The 22,147-nt window shown below is 43.6% G+C and overlaps 2 protein-coding genes across 3 annotated transcripts; both read left to right on the top strand.

Annotated features, from left to right (window-relative positions):
* The first annotated feature begins 609 nt into the window (after nucleotides 1-609).
* On the top strand, nucleotides 610-8,860 carry polr1c (RNA polymerase I and III subunit C). 2 transcript variants are annotated; one of them, XM_044213031.1, is made up of 9 exons: nucleotides 610-758; nucleotides 2,623-2,694; nucleotides 3,905-4,012; nucleotides 4,258-4,390; nucleotides 6,792-6,923; nucleotides 7,109-7,261; nucleotides 7,448-7,597; nucleotides 7,918-8,034; nucleotides 8,468-8,860. In XM_044213031.1, the coding sequence occupies exons 1-9, from the start codon at nucleotides 687-689 to the stop codon at nucleotides 8,584-8,586; spliced, it is 1,056 nt and encodes a 351-aa protein (XP_044068966.1). In that variant the 5' UTR covers nucleotides 610-686; the 3' UTR covers nucleotides 8,587-8,860. The 2 variants fall into 2 exon arrangements, with proteins under 2 accessions (XP_044068966.1, XP_044068967.1); XM_044213032.1 differs by lacking the exon at nucleotides 7,918-8,034.
* Nucleotides 8,861-12,582: 3,722 nt separating this feature from the next.
* On the top strand, nucleotides 12,583-21,940 carry fbxo28 (F-box protein 28). The gene is made up of 5 exons (XM_044213030.1): nucleotides 12,583-13,221; nucleotides 14,326-14,435; nucleotides 16,414-16,552; nucleotides 17,299-17,494; nucleotides 18,274-21,940. Exons 1-5 carry the CDS (start codon nucleotides 13,033-13,035, stop codon nucleotides 18,783-18,785), a joined length of 1,146 nt encoding a protein of 381 aa, XP_044068965.1. The 5' UTR covers nucleotides 12,583-13,032; the 3' UTR covers nucleotides 18,786-21,940.
* The last annotated feature ends 207 nt before the right edge of the window (nucleotides 21,941-22,147 follow it).

Here is a 22,147-nt window from a genome sequence, read left to right as displayed (position 1 = left end):
AGAGATGTTCATTACAAAAAATACTATTCATAATTACACCATTTCTTAATAGAGACTAAATTCTATGATTAGGCCTATCAATTTCACTGTCCATTCTGTGCCTATTATCACTAAGAGTGCATTTTTATTTCTATTTTTTTATCAACCAATCACACCTTTGAAAAGAACTAGCAACAGGGTGAGCCACACCTCACTGAGGTGAAGGTGTGTGTGCCTCCCTTTTCCTAAGTCTTCTTGCTAGAAATGTGTTGAGCTCTCTGAGTTCTCTCAGAATGCTTGTGGCTGGGCCCCAGGAGTGGCAACAGCAGGCTCCTGGGGGCAGGGGACCAAAGGGAGACACCCTGATTCGTTGCAGAACAGGGGGGGGCAATGCCAGCAGCTAGAGACAGTAGTACAGCATGTGTCATGGGGCAGAAAGAGAAGCGATGTTAACTGAAATTGGGAAAATGGGATTAACAGAAGTAAGAAGGATTCTAGAGTATGGAGGGGAAAGGAGAGGAATAAGATGGCTGTTTGCTTCTTGAGTAAAAAAGACCTGAAGATGGCGCAGTAACGGACTGGTTCCACAAGGTGGCAGCACTGCAACACAGCAAAGGCGCACTGTGACGACACCATGCAGGCTATGCTGTGACGTAGTCATAAATTGTGCGGAAGTGTGGGCGGAGCAAAGCAGACTATATGGCAAAATGGCGGCGAGCATGAAGAACGTGGAAGAAATTCGGAATCGAGTAATACTGGGGGAATTTGGTGTGAAGAATGTAAGTCCGCTTGTGCCCATGGTTCCGTGATAACATGCCCGCCAGCAGTAACGTTCAGGGCCGCTCCTCTTTACACACTGAGGGCTGAACACGAGCTAACTCAACAAAGGGACAGTCAGCTTTATGTCGTCAAATGAACACTATCAGTCTTTCACTAGTACTAGAAATACTCCACGAATATGAAAATATATGCCATTTATAATAACTGGCGGAAGGGGCGAATCATTCAAAACTTGGAACACTAGCCCTGTATTATAAAATCATATCTCTGTCTGGACTTAGAGAATATTTGGAACAGTTTAGTACCTTACAATGAGCTGAAAATACTGTACTTAAACCACATTCTAGTCATTTCTAATGTCACTGTAAAATATTCAGTTGGGAACGTGTGATTTGGCTCTGTTGTATTTCCACCTCATGGTGTACCCAACATTATGAGCAATGGAGACTGTGGAAAAGAGGTGAAGAGGCAGGAGTTCTTAGGGTCAACGGTTCAGAGCAGGTTGGAGCGGGTGGAGAAAAGCAGTGTCAGAAAAGTGTCAGGTGTGTTGTGTGATAAAAGAGTATCAGCAAGAATGAAAGGAAAAGTGTTGGAGACGGTGGTGAGACCAGCGATGTTGTACAGCTTAGAGACAGTGGCGCTGAACAAAAGACAAGAGGCAGAGCTGGAGGCAGCAGAGCTTAAGATGTTGAGGTTCTCTTTGGGAGTGACGAGGACGGACAGGATCAGGAACGAGGACATCAGAGGGACAGCTCATGTTAGATGTTTCGGAGATAAAGTCAGAGAGGCCAGATCGAGGTGGTTTGGACGTGTTCAGAGGAGAGACTGTGAATATATTGGTAGAAGGATGCTGAGGTTGGAGCTGCCAGGCAGGAGGTCTGGAGGAAGACCAAAGAGGAGATTTATGGATGTAGTGAGAGAGGACATGAAGTTAATGGGTGTGAGTGAAGAGGACGCAGAGGACAGGGTTAGATGGAGGCACATGATTCGCTGTGGCGACCCCTGAAAGGGAACAGCTGAAAGGAAAAGAAGAAGAAGTGTACCCAACATTATCTTAGTATTAATATATCATACAATAACATATGTTCTTTTGTAGCTATTCAACAGTGACTTTATAATATTGCTCTCATATGATGTCAATATATTATTATATTATAGTGACTGTCAGTCTGTGCGTCCTGTACGGAGTCTCTTAAGAGACTTGTCTGCCATTCTGCAGCAGCCAAAGATGAACGGAGTAGTCAAGATATTCAGGATCCACCGTAGTTTCTCCTCCACACTTGGAAGGGGAGGGGGAGGCGAGCGGGGTTCACATGGCTGCAAACTGCAGTTTCACTGCAAGATGCCACTAAATCCTGCACACTGGGCCTTTAACACGTCTGTGCACCAGAGTTTTTGCTCCCCATTTTGCAGTAGTTTAGCGCTCCATGAAAAAGAAACGGGACACAGAACTGTGTATTTTGCAACTTATATAATGGACTAACTAACTAAATAAAATGTAGGCATTATTGAAAAGTCCCTTCTCTGTGTTTTTAAAAATACATTTAAAAGACCACAGCAAAGCAAAACGAAGGTCAGGGGGCCCTTCAAGGAGTACCAGACAGACAACACTGTAGGAACGCCACAATGCCAGAGAGGTACAGGAAAACGGCAGATGCATAGCCCATGTTCAAACTTGCCTTACAGAATGCAGTACTGAGTGTTTTAAATCAGTATGAGGCAGTAAACTTAGAAAAGTAGGGTGTGATCTTATGGGCTCCTTTATGGGGGCCCTTGGTGATTGTGGACCCTGGGTTGGCTGCCGCAGTATGTTTGCAGCCAAGTACCTTATTTTTTTATCGATTGATTATTTGTTTCTTTTAGGTTCATACATCAGATTTCCCTGGAAACTACCCCGGCTATGATGACGCGTGGGATATGCAGAAATTTCAAAAGGTAAATTTAGACCTGAAAGTGGCAGCTGGTGATAGGTGAAGGTGCCGTCGGTTCTGTCTGTAACTCAAGTGTTTCACATTTGTTTACGCTGTCTCACACTTTTTGTTATGGAAAATGCCTGCCATGCACTTTTGGAAATAATGAATTTGGTTTTGTTGGCACAGCCAAACAGACTAATTTCTAAACCTCAAAGGATTCTAGTTTCTCTTATTTCCCTCCTTGTCCCCTTTCTTTTCTGTGAATCCTTTACTTTCCAAAGTAAAGGATTCACAACCTTTACTTTGGAAAAACATTCCAAACTAAGTTGCTTGGAGAATGTTAGTTAGTCCAACCATGTTCAAGCATTTGTTCTTTGTCTTCATGAGAACATTCTTAAATAAGAAATATTTATTCTTCAGCATATTTTTATTAAATTTTATTTATATAGCGCCAATTCATAACAGAAGTTATCTCATTGCACTTTTCCTACAGAGCAGGTCTAGACCGAACTCTTTATAATATTATTTACAGAGACCCAACAAATCCCACCATAAGCAAGCATTTGGTGACAGTGGCAAGGAAAAACTTCCTTTAACAGGCAGAAACCTCGAGCAGAACCAGACTCGGGGGACATCCGCCGCTGCCGTGTACTTAACATGTGCAAGGTTACCTTTAGGCAAAAGCTATAAGAAATATGCATGTATATCTATAAAATGTATTTATACTTAACTATGAAAAGCTAAAATTGATCAAACTGAAACATTATTTTCTATGAGGACGCGGAGGTCGACAACACTGGGAAAAAGTAGCAGTGCGATAGGCTAGAAGTTAACGTTATACGTGCAGACATCGCTAAAAATGAAGCCCATTAATTTTTATTTTTAGTGAAAAAGAGAGACGATAAAAAGGAAGCCGGCGACGGGGGATTCGCAAGGTTCAACGAACACAGTGTTTCTCAAACCACGTTCGGGGCGTGGTTGTTGAGCAGACCTAAAGTTGCATGAATATGATTGATTTGGTGACATCAACAAACAAAGGTGCTCAGTTGCTAGCAAGGCTATTTTGCTAACCTGAATCTTTTTTTCAGAAAAAGTTTGAGAACCACTGAACTAATGAGACTTTGCAAGGTTTAACTGAGATGGCTAACGTTAATGTAAGTTACAGGGGGCAAACACTTTTTCACACCACTGTATGATTACACTTTAAATGAAGATCTCTTCTCTGTTTGCAGAATTTCCGAATTGACATAGTGCATCTGGATGAGAACAGTATGGAGTTTGACATGGTGGGGATAGATGCAGCCATCGCCAACGCCGTCAGAAGAATCTTACTAGCAGAGGTGAGATTCCCATTCAGTCATGTTTTGTCATTAGTGTCTCATACCCATACAACTACATAAGATGTTGTTTGAAGTTTTTTGCCTGTGAAAGTTCTACATACTGCTTTTTCTTTGCAGTTTGTTTTGTAAGCGACGCCTAATGTGAAGAAATTGTCAATTTTGTGCATCCGGGCAGTTTCTAGAGAAAGGAGTTTTTCATTTCATGCAAATATATTGTGAGAGCGTTGCATTATTTTTGCTTGTAGGTGCCTACCATGGCTATAGAGAAGGTCTTTATCTATAACAACACGTCCATCGTCCAGGATGAAGTCCTGGCCCACAGATTGGGCCTCATCCCCATAAAAGCTGACCCTCGCCTGTTTGAGTACAGGAACACTGGTAAAACAACACAGTGAACCACTCACACATATGACAGTAGACCACACTGCTCCCATTTTATTCTGATGCAATGTGTCAACTAAATGGCATATGAGTAGGTATGGGGTTAGATAGCATTTTGTTCAGTCATTATCCAGTATTGAATCTGCTTATCAAATCGGAATCCCTTCTTGTCCCTTGTGGAATTTAATTACGTTTAGCTTTCAACATTGACAAGTAACTAAAGTTTTATAAAGACCTAAAATCAAAGATTCAGCACTGCCTAGTTTGACAGTTCGTGAGTCTGGTGTGTTGTACTGGACGGACCTGCAGACAGGACGCAGGCCTAGACCTACAACCAATCAGAGAAGCAAAACGTGTAACATGTGACTTGTGTGAAATCGGAGGGGGCGGGGATTGGTTAGTGACGAAGCTTCCACCATATACGTCACCTGTCACCAGATCAGCCAATAGCAAAATTAAATTGCAATATTCAATTCAGTTTTATTTATATAGCGCCAATTCATAACAGAAGTTATCTCATTGCACTTTTCCTATAGAGCAGGTCTAGACCGGACTCTTTATATTATTTACAGAGACCCAACAAATCCCACCATGAGCAAGCACTTGGCGACAGTGGCAAGGAAAAACTTTCTTTAAGAGGCAGAAACCTCGAGCAGAACCAGACTCAATGAGAGAGAGATGCAAATTCCATATTTCAAGGAGGAAAAGATGAAAAAAAGAAAGTTCTTGTCGGGACACGTGCCGCATCATTCTGGATCAACTGGAGAGTCTTAAGGGACTTATTCGGGCAGCCGGATAATAAGGAATTGCAGTAGTCCAGCCAAGAATAATAGCTAGCTTTCAACCAGTAGAGGGCAGTCGCTATGTATATTTATAACACAATATGTACAATTCAAACACTTTGCACTAAAATGTCAAGATTTGGACCTGAATCCATCAACAACACTATTACCCATATACATTGGTTTTCAGCTGAAAAAAGTGGTTTGGGGGTTTAGTTACTATATCGATATGATAAAGGTTTGTGTGATCGGCTGATCGTGTCACTGCAGAAACGCACAGTATACTTGCAATCATACAGTGATGTTTCTGTCTCTAACAAACAATGTCTGCACAGACACCAGCTTGCAGAGAGCACATTAACCAGACATGTTTCATTTTGGCTTTTGGTCAAGTTACTTGCAGAATTAACATTAGTAAGCCCCAGCTGATATTATCTGCCACTGGTGAACTTAGTAAATCTGGGTTTGTCAACCAAAAACTAGTTCCAAAATGTATCAGTTGACTATCGGAACCAAATCCTAGCTTTGAGGAACATTGTACTAATATTATATACCAAGTTCTCAGCTGTCAATGTTGCAAAAACTGATATTGTCAAAGTGTATTTTTATTTTATTTTATTTTTTTACAATTTTATTTCAGGTATGTCAAATGATCTACATCAACAGTGCATTAAGCATTAGATTTTTTATTTTGACCAGACAGCGGTCAAATTCTTAAGAGGTGACAGGAGGTCACCTCTGAGGTGACGGAGGTGACGGCATCCACCACCTCCTGCTACTTCAAATCTTTCTCCTGGGCTGAAAATAACGCCCGTCTTTTCTTGTCCGTTACAGCAAGCTAGCTAGCCAGTGATGAATGAAGTGAGACAGCCGTTGTCAAGGATACAGGCAGCCTCATGTACGTTATAAACACAGATACAGGCATGACCGACTGAAGAATCGAGTTTACAGTCATGAGTTTAGGACTTGTTTCTTTAATAGGAAGATATGATTTGTCCTATCTTTGAAACTTAAGGTAGGACGAGCGGTTAGGAAATGTGTCTGTAATGAGGCCCCATATTTTATCCAGACCACTTAAAATGGTAAAGCTTGTTAAACGGTTCACCAGAGCCAATTCTGCTATAGTAAATTTGTTTTCCAAGCAGGCAGACAAGCACTCCTTTCAGGATGAGTCTGTGAGCTGTCAGTACATTGAAAGGTAGCATCAGAGCATCTTCAGAGCAACCAAAAAGAACCTTTAGTTGGTATGTTTCTAATATGGATGTGACGTAAAAGGGGTATAAAATAGATTTGAGCCAGCACATCTCTATTGCCACCTCAGCCAACATTTAATAGTATAAGATTACCAGAGCTGTTTGCTCTGCTGTTTTTCCACACTGTAAGGCAGTGCAGGTGTCTCATATCCGTATATAGTCCTGTACTGAAGCTAACACTGCAAACTCCAAACCAAAGATGCCATATTTGTTTACATCACTCCATCAAACTGAAAAATTCTAATATCTTGTACATAATTGTATTCATATTGCTTTAAGCCTGGCCTCACAGTGCATGGGTGCAACATGAGTTTGTAAGATGCACCCACCAGTGAACACTGAACAGTGCTTTGTTTGTTCCAGGTGAAGAGTCTGCAGAGGAAGAAGGTTCAGAAATAGACACGATTCAACTGCAGCTGAAGATTAAATGCAGCAGGAACCCCAGAGCCAGCAAAGACTCCTCTGACCCACAAGAGCTGTATCTGAACCACATGGGTAGGCTTCAGGTGACCAAATGTTTGCAGATACAGACTTAAAAACAGCAGCTGTGACTAGGGCATACAAACAGATGAGTGACTGTAGAAAATAATCAGTTAAGGGAAGGGAAGGCACTGATATCCAGGTAGGAATTGATTAATGTGATTATTTTTTCTCCCCTGTCCCGTGACGTCTCGTCTCAGTTTATTCCAGGGACATAAAGTGGGTCCCCATTGGGAACCAGGCAGACGTGTTTGCAGACTCCATCATCGGACCAGTACACGACGACATCCTGATAGCTCAGCTACGGCCAGGACAGGAGCTGGACATTATCATGCACTGTGTCAAAGGAATTGGTAGGAGCGTTTGAGAGTCTGGATCAGAGCTTAGCCCGCAACAACAAGGGCATTTCTCATGTTTCTAAAGTTAAAATATCTGTGAAAGCTTCTGCTTCGACACAGCTTACATACTACATGTACTTAGATGATATTTGATGATCCGTATTTTCTGCTGCCTGATATTGAAACGTGTTCTCTGTGCAGGTAAGGACCATGCTAAGTTCTCTCCAGTGGCCACGGCCAGCTACCGCCTCCTCCCAGAGATCACCCTGCTGGAGCCGGTGGAGGGAGAGAAGGCGGAGCGCTTAAAACGCTGCTTCTCACGAGGAGTTATTGACCTGGAAGATGTTAACGGTAAGAAAGAACTAACCTGTCTGAGGACAGTATTCTGCAAGCATGCAGCATGCTGGTAGATTTTTCTTTTATCTAGGCCCAATATAACAGATGCTCAGTTATACGGTATATTAAGGAAGGGTTCAGTGACTTGGGATAACCTTCCATCACATCCATTCTCATCACTTTAATCATATATATGACATTATGCAGTCCAACGGTGCCCAAGCAAGAATGGAAAAATGTTAGGAGGGCAAAAGAGTTCAATTCTTCATCAGTCTGCTGTGAGTCCCTAAATTCTGTACATGTAATCATCTGTCTCCGTGTGCTGTCCACCTCAGGGGAAAAGGTTGCAAAAGTAGTCAACAGTCGCCTGGACACATGCAGCAGGGAAGTCCTCCGACACGATGACCTGAAGAATGTGGTCAAACTGGGACGGCTGCGAGACCATTTCATCTGTACGTTGGTTATATATGCCGGTGCAAACTGCAGCACTACAACAATCCTAGTAATGAACAAATGTGCCTCCCTCCCAGCACCGCTAAAGCTCACTGATTTACAAGTCATGTCTCGTTTGTTTCATCCATACAAAGACCAAAGCTGTGGTTTTACCGGGGGGTTATGTGCTGGCCTGTTTCTCGGGCAGGAAGTCATTGCTCCTTGTGGTTGGTTGTAAAATAGCTCTGTGAAATAATGGGCTCTGAAAACCACAATGACTACACCTGCTGTCAGCCTGATGAGAGGAAATCAATATTAATGTTTTCATGTGACTCTTTGGCTTGTTCCTTTTTAAAAAAAATCTCTGTTGGTGAAACGGGACCATCATAAATGCATGTCCATGTTGCTTTAGTTGTACTGTATATCAGTCAATGGATCTCTGTTCTCTTGCAGTTACTGTGGAGTCGACTGGCATCCTGCCTCCAGATGTCCTGGTCACAGAGGCCATCAAAGTCCTCATGGCCAAGTGTCAGAGGTTTCTCGGTGAACTGGACTCTACTGACATGGAGTGACATACTGACTGAGCACGCACAGAGCCACCGCCGAGGATCTGACGTTGAAATATGCCCCAGCCTATCCGGACTTCAGGTGTTAATATGGATCTGTTGAAACTTGGCTGTAGTGATAAAACCTATAAGGAATTTTCAAAAAGCAGGTTTCGTTATGGTTGGTAGACTTGCTTGTAAGTATGTATATACTGCTGTCTCTAGTATTTTGTAAACCGTTCTTGAGCTCAGTTTTCCTTAAATAAATATGCTGAAGTTCATAAAAACATCTCCAACAATGTCCACGTGGCCGCCTCTCTGTCTGCTGCCAACATCCTGACTGACAGATGCTCATACAGCAACGCACTCATTCATCCTAATACTCCATAGAATGTGTGTTCCTATCATACAGTGCATCTGGAAAGTATTCACAGCGCTTCACTCTTTCCACATTTTGTTGTGTTACAGCCTTGTTCCAAAACTGATTAAATTCATTATTTTCCTCTAAATTCTACAAACAATACCTCATAATGACAATGTGAAAGAAGTTTCTCTGAAATCTCTGCAAATTTATTAAAAATAAAAAAACAAAAAAATCACATGTAGATAAGTATTCACAGCCTTTGCTCAGTCCTTTGTTGAAGCGCCTCTGGCACCAGTTACAGCCTCACGTCTTTGAGTACGATGCTACGAGCTCGGCACGCCTGTTTTTGGGCAGGTCCTCCCGTTCTTCTTTGCAGGACCTCTCGAGCTCCATCAGGTTGGATGGGGAGCGTCGGTGCACAGCCGTGTTCAGATCTCAGAGAGGTTCAGGTCTGGGCCCTGGCTGGGCCACTCGGGGACATTCACAGAGTCCCGCAGCCACTCCTTTGTTATCTGGGCTGTGAGCTTAGGGTCGTTGTCTTGTTGGAAGATGAACCCTCGCCCCAGTCTGAGGTCCAGAGCGCTCTGGAGCAGGTTTTCATCAAGGATCAGAATCAGAAAAACTTTATTGATCCGAGGGGAAACTCTTTTGTTACAGCAGCTCACTGTCACGTCAGTGCACACAGGAATAGAAGTACTAAGCAAAAACATATAATCCACTATAATACAGGTCAGAGAATAAATGAAGTACCAGGTGGGTATGAATATAAATATAAGTGTGAAGTACAAAGTGGGTTTATGGTTGATGATAATAATACGGTATAAAGTAATAATGCATGAACTGCCAAGTTAAGTGCAGCTTATTAAGATTATAATGAGACGGAGGATGTTGCACAGCAGTAATAGAAGTATGAATAAATAAATAAGTCTCTGTACATTGCTGCATTCATCTTTCCCTCGATCCTGGCTGGTCTCCCAGTTCCTGCCGCTGAAAAACACCCCCCCAGCACGATGCTGCCACCACCATGCTTCACTGTAGGGACGGTGTTGTCCAGGTGATGACGGTGCCCGGTGTCCTCTAGACATGACGCTTGCCATTCAGGCCAAAGAGTTCAATCTTTGTTTCATCAGACCAGAGAATTTAGTTTCTCATGGTCTGAGAGCCCTTCAGGTGCCTTTTTGGCAAACTCCAGGCGGGCTGTCACGTGCCTTTTACTGAGGGGCCTCCGTCTGGCCCCTCCACCATACAGGCCTGACTGGTGGAGAGCTGCAGAGATGGTTGTTCTTCTGGAAGGTTCTCCTCTCTCCACAGAGAAACGCTGGAGCTCTGTCAGAGAGACCATCAGGTTCTTGGTCACCTCCCTGACTGAGGCCCTTCTCCCCGATCGCTCTGTTTGGCGGGCGGGTCCAGGAAGAGACCTGGTGGTTCCAAACTTCTGATGGAGGTCTCTGTACCCTTCCCCAGATCTGTGCCTCAATACAGTCCTGTCTCGGCGGTCTACAGACAAATCCTTGGACTTGATGGCTCGGTTTGTGCTCTGACATGCGCTGTTAACTGTGGGACCAGTGTGTGCCTCTCCAGATCCTGTCCAATCAGCTGAGTTTACCACAGGTGGACTCCGATCAAGCTGCAGAAACATCTCAGAATGCATCAGTGGAAACAGGACGCAAAGGCATGGCAAAATACTTATGTACATTTTTTATTTTTAATACATTTGCAGAGATTTCAGACAAACTTCTTTCACATTGTCATTATGGGGTTATGTTTATAGAATTTAGAGGAAAATAATGAATTTAATCCATTTTGGAATATGGCTGTAACAACAAAATGTGGAGAAAGTGAAGCGCTGTGAATACTTTCTGGATGCACTGTCTGTTATTTACAGCAGCGCAACATGTCTGCACGTATACCACGTGTATATAAACACGATATAGTATAGAGTATTTTATACTCGATTGACTGCATTAAAGCCCATTTGGTATATCAGATGTGCTGATATTAGTTTATCACAGATATATCTGTGTGTATGCAGCACATAAATGTTTGCCATAATTTAGAGACGGTGTCTCCATTTCATGGTTTGTCCAAGTTTATTTTTCAGTTGAAAAATGTCCCACTCCAGAGCCAGGATTTAAGAACTACTGAGGGCATGGATCCACGTCCCCCCACCCATGGAAGAATTTGACCAGACAGTAAAATGTTTAATTATTTGAGCTTTGCGTATTTTCTTTATTCAATTAGCAAAAATCTGTACATTCTTATTTTGCAGCATGAAAATGTAAAGCATTTAGTTGTGCAAACGGGATTTAAAGAAAAAAAGCCAGACTGCTGAGGAATGATTTGTTGGCCTAAAAGGACTTATTTAAATACGGCATGTTGGATCTAAAGAATACTGGGATCGGCCTATAGAATATCCACAAGTGTTAGCTTTTGGATTTTGCTTTAGATTCCCACCAGGTTGCTAAAATCCTTGACCAGAATTACCAGCAAAAATACTGAGGCCTCCGAGTCAGGTCCTTACGCAGCAGGTCACTACTTAAACAGCTGCATCCAAAAGGCACTCCAGTACACAGCTGCTTCCAGAGAAGGCCTCATTCTGGGTGTGCGGAGGTTCAGGTCTAGCACCACCAGCACTGCACAGTACAGTTGCTGGGCTTTTTCAAGGTGAACAACAAGATGAGTGTGTGTTCTCCAATTCAGGAGAAGTCCAAAGAAAGTCGGGGGTATAAAATGAAAAGGTTTGGATTACTTCGAGACACACAGCATCGCCATGTTTCAGTATGGCTTTTTGGACACGTGTAGTTCTTGGGTGAGAAATGTACTGCTGCAGTGCTTTATAGCAACTAGAAAGTCAACCCAGGTCATGTTAAAGAACTTCTCAATCAGCCATGAAAGCATTTCTCCTGCGTACCCCGTACACTTAAGATACAGAAGCTACAGACATGACAGCCAAGTCTTTATTTATTGGCACAAGTACCAAAATAACAAAACATAAGACTCGGATGGATTAAAAAGGGATTGGTGAGATCAAATAGCCCAAATGGGTTTATGACGGCTGTGATAAGACAATGACACGTTTCATGCTTGGTAGCAGACATACAGCTAAAGTGAAAACACACTTTGTAACCTTTTAAAGCATGTGTGGCAAAGAAAGCTGCAGGCCATCTTGTGTGTACAGAGGAAAAGGACACAATATGAGTGAGAAATCGCAGGTCTGGTATGATCAGTGGTACTTTCCCGGGGTTTCTTTGAGCGTGAGTGTTGTACAGCGAGTTCGTGCCTCTTCTGTTGGCTGTTTCTTCTGCTTTTGATAGACACACTCTGGGAAATCTTCATCGATGACATTTTTTCAAATTGGGAGGCTGAAAGACAACCTGGCCACCAAACGCTGTGCTTATAAAAGACCTATTAGGCATTGATAAATTATCTATTAACCGCTAATTCATATTAACGACATCTTATAAATTCTTTATAAAGGGTGACTTATTAGAAAGCGGTACCATGATGACACTGATGGCCTTCAACACTGTCATCGAGGCAGAGAATCCAGACTGGCTCCTAGCAGTGCCTTACAGAAGTCATCTTGTTCATGCAGCAGCTCATGCACCTGTGCGTGGGGAGGCCTTCCTCTGATAAGTAGTTTGAGCTCTCCCTCTCCATAGGTGGCAGCCAAGTTAGAGCTGGCCAGAAGCTTAGTAGAAAATTCACACAGGCCGAAGTAAATCACTGCTTTCTCAGCTCTTACTTCAGTTTGCAGGAAAATATCAGTGATTCACTCTGAGCTTCTCAGGGACACAGCAGGAGCTTCAGTGTGAAGATGCCCAACATCCACAGGACAGAAAGTGCACGTGCACTTATCAGAAGTGAGCTCAACGACAGAACTGGAAAGATACCTGAGGAAATAGGGCCTCTTATGTATGCTGCACCTTTTTAAGTGTCGTATATTTTTTGCTCCCATCAGTTCAGTTTTGTTTCGTTTTTAATCATTTTCCTCCATCACAAGCTGATCTTTTTTTGCCTGAATTTAGTCTCTGAAATAGTTTTGGGGGAAAATGGCACGCGAGCTTCCCTTTGAAACGTCACTTCCGCCTCCTCCTTAGCAAAGCAAGATGGCGGCCGTCGTAGAGAGAGTTGATGGATGTGTTGGGTCCTTGGACTCAGACGCGGTGTCACCCAGACAGTCCACCCCTCCACCGGACCAGCCGCACCAGAACAACCCGCTGTTAGGACTGCCCATTGTGGCCATTGAGACTATTCTCAATTTTCTGTCTTACGATGAAATCAGCCTGCTGCGCTCGGTAAGGAGAACAAAAACAAGCTAAGTAGAAGGGGAACAATGCTAATGCTAGCCACACGCACAGCTTATCTTTGGACACTAGTTTTGTAAAATCTTGCTAGAAATAATTGTGGATAGTGTTTAAAGCCTGTGTTTAATGTCTTTGTAGCTGTCTAATTGCACCAATGGCCCGCAGTGCTCGTTGTGCTGTTATCTAATTAGCAGGACAGCCTAGCTGAGCAGAGACTGGATTGCACGACACACCACGAACACACCAAAACATGAATGTTGAGAGGAGAAAGGATGCAGCCAGCTGTCTTACATTAGACTGGCTGTGTTTCAGACGGTGCCAGCTCCTGGTGGATATGTAATTTGGTGAGGTTAGCTGGAAATCGTTACCTGGTCCGTTTGCCCTCTGTCTGTGCTTTTCACTGCAGCTCTTCCAAAAGTCCCTTCACTTAAATCTGCCAATATTACATGCAGAGTTTGCAAGTTTTGACAAGGCTTCATACTAGGTCACGTGGACTTGCAGCTGTGTGTGTGTATGTATGTGTGTTCCTTATTACAGTTTTTTCCTATGCTCATATGTCAGCCTCAGTCTGTGCATGTAATCCGTGTTTTGCATGGACAGATTAAGAGCAAATGTGCCACTGGGCACAGACAGGTAATAGGCCCCCTCCTGACTACCTTTTAGAGTCACTTCAGACAGAGACTCTTGCTTAGGGGCCCGTGTTCAGGAGGCCTGTGGTTTTGCATGTGAGACTTTTGGGTTGATTTTTGAGTCGTGGAAATAATTAACTAACTAGAGGAAGAAAAAATTAGATTTTTAGCCAGTACTTCTCAAATTGTCTCTGTTATTTGATCCAAACAAACATGGTAAGTGAACAGGTCAAGGAATGCACGTGCACTTTGTGAAATGGGGTAAACTTCCTGTTCACAGCACAGTATCCAAACTACTGGGGTAAGAACCCTGTCGGAAAATGTCTTCCTGCTGAAGTGGCTTCGAAAAAGATGCCGAACTCCACCGGCTCCACAGGAGGTTCTCTGTGGCTGGAAGCAGAAGTACAGCACTGTCTGGCTTAAGTACATATTCATAAAGTACCTGTTGTTCACCCGTTTTCTCCAGGTGTGTAAGCGCATGGACATGATCTGCCAACGAGTCCTGAATCAGGGCTTCCTGAAGGTGGAGCGGTACCACAGTCTGTGCCAGAGGCAAGTCAAAGCCCAGCTGCCCAGGTCAGTATCACACCAGCACAAGCTCTGCAGGAGAATGTATGTTCGCTGCTGCTGAGGTTTAGCCACACGCTGTGGAATAACATGGACGTAGTGACATTGCACATATGTTTCTGAAGGGACATTTTGAATCAGGATTGCAGTTAGTCTATGGTATTGCACGGGGTCAGCGGAGGAATTTTGAAATAAATAGATATGAGATTTTTTTTTCCCAAATTAAAATGAGATGTATATATTTCTGTACGATCATTATTAGATTACAAAAGGAACTTGATGTGTGTCTAACATGAATATCTGAAGACTCACAGTCCTGTAGCTGAGCTTCCTACCTGGCTGCACTGGCCGTGCAGTGAAAGCAGCGCAGCGGCAGCTTCAGTCCTCTCTCTACACTGGATGTGTTCAGCCACAGCATTGCTGTGCGCTCAGAGCATAGGCCGTAAGCGCTTCCAGGCGTGTAAAGACAAAGCTGATGATATGTGGCCAGTGTACACAGCTGTACTGATTAAAACCGAAGCATGCTGTACCTGTTCCATCATACACTCGAGACAGACCACTGACAAACGCAGCTGAAATGCGTCTGACACGGAGAGGACGTGTCTTCATTCTCTTACAGCAGAAGTGAAGAACCACAACTGGCTGGCTGCTTAGGTTATATTCCAGATGTATTCAACAGGCTGCGTGGCTTGTTCAGCCCACTGTATAGTCAGACATGTGATAGTCAGGCTTGCAGTACATAGAAGGCATCTCAGTTTTTGATCACGTTCGGTCAATAACCTTGTTAGACTCTACAGCTGAATGTAAATGTAACCAGTCAGACGGTGGTGAAGAGTCAACTGCTGGGCCAGCTGGGAACCCTCTTAATTCTTACCAACGTGTTGTGTGAATCATTGAAGAGAGAATCACAATGCATCAAATAGAAAGATAGAAAGCATGATTTGTGACCCTCTTTATTGGTAGAGCATGGACGTATCCCAATGCACTGTGTTAAAGCTCAGGAAGAAGATTCAGTTTCCCAAAACTAAAGCTATCAGTGAAGTTGTCATGCACAGTTATGAATGATGGAAAACATTGTTTTAAATAAAAGTCCTGAGTTGAAAACCAGGGAACCTGTCTTCACCGCTGTGTTTGGGGTTGGGCGATATGACGGTATATACCGTGCAACGGTAGAAACATATCCACGGTAGAGATTTGGCAATAAGGTTTCCACCGCGGGAGCTATCCCGTAGTGTCTCTGCTATGTATTCGGGGCAGGCTATGTAGCCAATCAGGGCTGGATTCTCTCGTGATCTAGCAAATCTAGCAAACCTAACTCGGCAGCGGCAGACGGCCGCCCACCATTGAGTCTGGTTCTGCTCGAGGTTTCTGCCTCTTAAAGGAAGTTTTTCCTTGCCACTGTCACCAAGTGCTTGCTCATGGTGGGATCTGTTGGGTCTCTGTAAATAATATTATAAAGAGTTCGGTCTAGACCTGCTCTATAGGAAAAGTGCAATGAGATAACTTCTGTTATGAACTGGTGCAACATAAATGAAACTGAATTAAATTGACATTCAGCTGCCTCGCAAGGTAACGTGATTTGGGCAGCAGGACTACTTTCCACGTTCTCACATGACGTGAGAGCGACAGTTGGTGGCGGTAATGCACCTCTAAGTTGGTTTTCCAACCGTCGCAGAAGAAGAGAGTGGAACTGTAAATACAGAGCAGGAGGCTTCCCAACCAGCCCAAGATGAGGGAGAGGAACTTATTACTAAAAGGGGTGCGACTTCTGTCCTGTGGCCATGGTAAAGCTTCCATTTTGAAAGAATGTTAGTTTTACTGTTTTGAGTCTTTTGTTGTACGGTTGGTACGGTTATTTTAAAGCATTTCTTAATTGAATTTACTGAACAATTACTGTATCGTGACATATACCGTCACCGTGATATAAAATGACATACCGTGGACATATCGCCCACCGCTAACTGTGTTTGTCATGAATTGTCTCTAGGCGAGAGTCAGAGAGGAGAAACCATTCACTGGCCCGTCACGCTGACATCCTGGCTGCTGTGGAGACACGCCTCTCTCTGCTCAACATGACCTTCATGAAATATGTCGACTCCAACCTCTGCTGCTTCATCCCCGGGAAGGTTAGCTCAGCTGCCTGTGGTCCACAGAACAGCAGCAACAGTAGTCTTACAGAGGCAACTCACATTAAGCAGTTTTATTTTGTGCCACGATGTGATCTTAGTTACACACGGATACATTCTACCCATCCTGTAAAGAAGGTGGAAGAGGAGGAGGATCGGATTTAACCAGCGAATCAAATCGATTTTTTACGCTCTTATCTGAATCAAGATTATGCCAGTGTCTCCTCATTTTTTATTATCTGTTCAGAACAATTTTTCTATCAGAATCAGCTTTATTGCCAAGCAGGTTCACACATACAAGGAATTTGCTTTGGTGTTTTGGTGCAAAACAATAAACATGGTAGAAATAGATATAAGCAAGTACTGCAGGTCGAGAATCTCTAATAAATATAAATATATAATTGACTAAGATATTAAAGAATATTATAAGAAAATAATTAAGAATAATATTTTTAATATTCTTTAATAACACAACATACTGTTGAGTGAGATTTGAGTTATTACAAATGTACGGAGCCCGGGAGGTGACGTGGACTGTCCGTGTGTTGACTTTAATGTAGACAAGTATGTGGCGTCTTGAACACAGAGCCCCCGTGCACCTCCTAGAAGAAGCTGGATCTACTGGCTGCAGTGGTGCGGCCTGGCCAGCAGAGTGCCTCGCAGTCACATCTGTTTGCTGTCTGTGTGCTTTCTGGTTTCCTGTCTTATTTGCAATGTCCAGATCACGTGCTGTTGTGTGTTGTCAGGTGATAGATGAGATTTACCGCGTGCTGCGCTACGTGAACTCCACTCGGGCCCCCCAGCGAGCTCATGAGGTTCTGCAGGAGTTGAGGGATATCTCCTCCATGGCCATGGAGTACTTCGATGAGAAGATTGTCCCCATCCTGAAGAAGAAGCTGCCAGGGGCCGACCTGTCCGGCCGCCTCATTGGCTCTGCACCAGGTAACGGACACGTGTTTGTTCTGGCTTGTAAATTTAGAGCTCAAAGAAAAATTCACCCAAAGCAGCTCTCAATACTTCTGCTCTCAATAAGACAATAACAGTATGTAATAAAAATGGTTGCTTGCGGTTTGAGTCACGATTTTAAACAGAAAAAGATTCTTGTGGCAGAACAGCATTGAACATGGATGGTCGAAAGAGTGTTTAGATAGATATTAACTGTTCAGCACTGGATGCTTCTTTTCACAGTTTAAAAGAAATATGCATTCACGTTGGGCATACATTTGACTTAGGTTCCAAATAAGTAAAGCACTTATGTCCAGATAGCAATAGAGCTGCTTTCCTTCGATGATTTCTTTCATGTTCCCCAACATAGAAACACAGCATGAGTAAGTGGACCATACTGTAAGTGCTTCTGACCATGAGTTGTCTGACAGACTGATACGCAATAACAGGCTCACAGAATGGCCTCTGTGATTTATTGATATTCTTTTTCATGCTTCTAGACACAAAACTGATTCCAGCCTTTGTGTTGGGCCTTTATCATTGATTTTGGGGCATTTTATTTACTAAACAATGAATTAATTGACTGACAGATTAAGCAATAATAAAATATTTAGTTGCCATTAGTTGCAGTTGGGTCACCAACCTCTTCCAAACAAAGATCACAGCTCATGCTCAATATAAGCCAAAAGAAAAGGCCCTGTCCTGCTGCTTTTTTACTTTAGCCCTGCAGGAGCTCTCCTTGTTTAGTTTTTTGACCCTCTGTCCTGTTCCCTCAGTGGCAGGTCCATCTACCTCCCTGACCACCATGTCCCTGCTGGCCAAGAACACGCCGTCACGCTCTGAGATGACCAAGGTGCAGCAGCAGGTGAAGGTGAACGGGGCGTCAATGACAGTTCTGCGGAGGGAGATGCAGGAAATCCGTGTCAAGCAGCTGGAGCAGCAGAAGCAGCTGCAGGACCAGGAGCAGAAGCTGCTGGAACAGACCCAGGTGATCGGTGAGCAGAACGCCCGCCTTGCCGAGCTGGAACATAAGCTCCGCGAACTGATGGACAGTAGTGCCGCTGCTATGGGAGGACCGCGGCCCAGCACAGCTGTCCCCTCCACATCCGGCAGCGCTGCCGTGTCTTCCACCGCTGCCAGCACGTCTGGTACAGTGTTGGCAAGCGGCAGTGTTGCCGCAGCCTGTCTACCCAGAGAGCCAGAGGCCGAGGAAGGGTCGTCACTCAAACGCACCAGAAAGAGCTCAGATCTTCCACGACAGTCCAAACGGCTGCGCAGCAAGAAATAAGAGACTCAGTGTGTCATTTAGTTGGTCAAGTTTTGTTTTTGGTTTCGAGGTCTGACTGATCACACCTTATCCCCAATCCCCCGTGTCAGCCCCCACCATCACCTGTACTGTCTGTGAGATGAGTCAGGTCTATCCCTGTACGCTTACCAGTGTTCTCTTTTCAACAAATCCCATGAAAACCCCCAAACCAACAATGTGTTAGTCCCTCCGACCCTGTCTGTGGTTCTCAGGCCCAAGCCCATTGGTTCCTGCTGAAGACATAAATTAGAATAAAAGGCTCACAAATATTCATTATTCACTTTTAAAAAAGGCTCAGCGGACACTGTAGCTTTTAAAAAAGTGTTTGCGGGACTATTTCCAGCGGCGGATGAATCCACATGTGGTGCTGTAGTGAGTGTTTGGGGCAGCATGACGGTGTGTGTGGGGCTGAGGCAGAATAAACTCCAGTGTGTGTGTTCATGGTGATGAAGGTGCAGCAGAGCGGATGTGTTTTAACAGTTTCTGGACAACAGTGGAGGAAGAAGATCCATCAGCTGTGATACACACACACACACACACACACCTGTCAGCAGAAACGTTCGTGATGGTTTGGCTCTGCACATGGGATTAGTTGACAAGAAGAAAATACAGAATATCACCAGACTTCCTAACCACTTAACTCACTCACAATATAGGCAGTTGGTCGGCCATTTGCATCTCAGAAGACAATTTATTGAACGTCACATTAAAATTACTGTACAGCTTTTTAATGTAGATGCTTTTCTAAGAGGCTCATATGTTTGCAAAAATTTAAATTGGGTTTGACAGAACAGAACTTCAGATGGTTGTGAATTTGTTTACCAGAAGTCACATTAAACGTGTGACTGATGTAGTTATGACAGGCCTTAAAGTTCAAATAATGTAACCTAGCTGCATGTTGGTAATCAGTGATCTCCTTTCCATGTTCACATGGACAGGAAGTCTGAATCCACAAGCATTAATTTCATTCACAGTTGCTTCTTCCTGACTTCGGCTAAGTGCAATAAAAATCATCTAAAGTAATAAATAATTTATATTCCTTCCCAGTAACCTGGTTGGTCTATCCAGAATTGCTGCTCAGGTCAGTCCAGTCCAGTCTGATCAGTTCACGAATCAGCGTAAATTTGGAAGGATGGCGCAGGGCGTACCGTGGAGGTAGAGCTGATTTTCTGAAGGGATTTTCCTTTCCACTGTGCCTCAGCAGCCACTGACAGATATCATTGTCCTCTGATCCGTAGACATGCAGCAGTGATAATGGGACCCACAGCTCTGGTGTGTGTGTGTGTGTGTGACAATAATCATTTCTTTTCAGACCGTTTTTAGCTGTGGTGTGCCTGAAAGCACCTGATGTTCCTGCTTGTTTTACATGAGAAGTTGTGTGTGCTGGAGGATAACGGCTCTCCAACAGCAAAACAATGTTCGCCATCGTCTCCTTTGAGGACCATACAGTGTTTTTAGATTTCAGCCTATTTACTACGATAATGTACAGCTCCGTACAGCTGAACATCTTACAAAGTACACTGAGGGGTACAGGATTCTGGATGTGTTGTTTCTGCTTCCCGGACAATCATTGATTTATATAAATCTCACTGCAGAAGCTTGCACATCTTTCCTCTTCGCCTCTTCTCGCTGCCAGAATCAGAGGACTAGCCCGCGCAGTTGCACAATCATGCTTCGTTTTATACCAACAATTCCTCGTCGAAATCATTGTTCTTGAGTCTGACAAAATATGTTAACTCAAGGTCCACTTAATAGCCTTTTCCAGAGTTTTCAGCCACATCCCACGGTCTTCATCATTGGAAACAGTATAAGATTATTTTGTCTAATTGTAAATAGTTTGGGGAGAAATTTGAACCCAAAGTCACTTGCTAGCTTCCTCTGACACTTTCAGCCACTTCTGTCTTCTTCAGCCCATGACGTGACAGCTGAGCAAACTCATCCGCTGATGACGGCGAGATGAAGATGAGATGTGGTTGAAAGCTCTGGAAAAAGCTAGTAAATGGACCTTGATTTATATTTTCTCATCAAACTTGTGTTTCCAATCTCACAAAATAATCCTAACTCAAGGTCTACTTCCCAGCTTTTTGTTCAGGGCTTTCAGCTGCATCTCCCAGCCTTCAGTGGACGGAGTCTGGTCTATTTCCAAGGTCAGGAACGGACTTTGACGCGCAGTTGTTATTGAGGCTTTGGAGTTTCTAGAGACCGAGAGTCAGATCGTCATGGAAAGCGTTGACATGATCAACTCGGATTGCTCCAAACGTACCGGCTGGACTCGCTCAGTGTTTCCCAGGCGAATCAACTGCAGGAAATGGGTGGAAACAGAAAATCACTTGTATGGTCCTCAAAAGTCGCAGAAAAATCTCTATATAAATATATACACTGTATATGTGATGGCATTTAAAGAGTCTGTTCACGCAAATTACACATGTTCTCACTTCTCTGGTGCCATGCAGATCGTTTTGGTGTCTCTTGAAAACAAGGACAGTGAATGGATCGATACCACCAGAGGGAAGTGAGAAAATATTTTTTGACCCTTTAAATGTTGTCATTTTGTTTTTAATATAATATTTTTTCCATGTTGTAACACCAACTTTGAAATTTAAGTTTCTAATCAACCTGTTGCAATTAGTGTCAGGGACCTACCAGAGCTCATGGCTGGTTTGCAGTGACAGTAGGGGGGTGCTGGAAGGGTTAAGTATATACAGTGCAGCAGCACTCTTCCCCTCCCGTGCACACTCGTCTCGGTAACTGTGGGCCCATATTGTGGCTGCACGTTTGCTTTGTTTGGAAGCTTCTCTGTTCGTCGGATGACCTGATCCACTCATGGCATGAACTTTTGGTAAAGAAACTTTGGAAATGCAGTTCACGTCTTGGTGAACTCTAACGTGTATTATAATGACACTGGGCAGAAAAACACAACAAGATGTAATCTAGTGGCTTAATTTGAGACTGCGTCTCAGTTTAGAAAAGTGTACTGTAATCTTCATGTACTTTAAAGTGTAGATTGTGAATGAGTTCATGTATGTATCCCAAGAAAACGATCTTTTGAGTTGGCCAACTTGGGGCTAACTGTACGGTTTTGTTGCACACATTACTGTTACAAATGTACAAATCAAACATATTAAAGCTCAACTTAACTTCTCTGTATATCTCTGTATGTTTACACCCACCACAGTCAGTTGGTACAGGTCATGTTCTGCATCCTCAGTCACTTTGCCGGTTCATTTCTGTTATTTGGATATAAAGATGACGGTGTAGTTTTGGACTTTTGTAAAGTCTTTTGAGAGACACATTAAATCAAGACTAAGAGTCTACAGCCATGCTAGAGGCTCGGTGAGGCTGGT

This window comes from Siniperca chuatsi, linkage group LG11 (genome assembly GCF_020085105.1).
Source record: "Siniperca chuatsi isolate FFG_IHB_CAS linkage group LG11, ASM2008510v1, whole genome shotgun sequence".
Taxonomy (NCBI): Eukaryota; Metazoa; Chordata; class Actinopteri; order Centrarchiformes; family Sinipercidae; genus Siniperca; species Siniperca chuatsi.
This window is presented reverse-complemented; position numbering and strand designations above follow the sequence as displayed.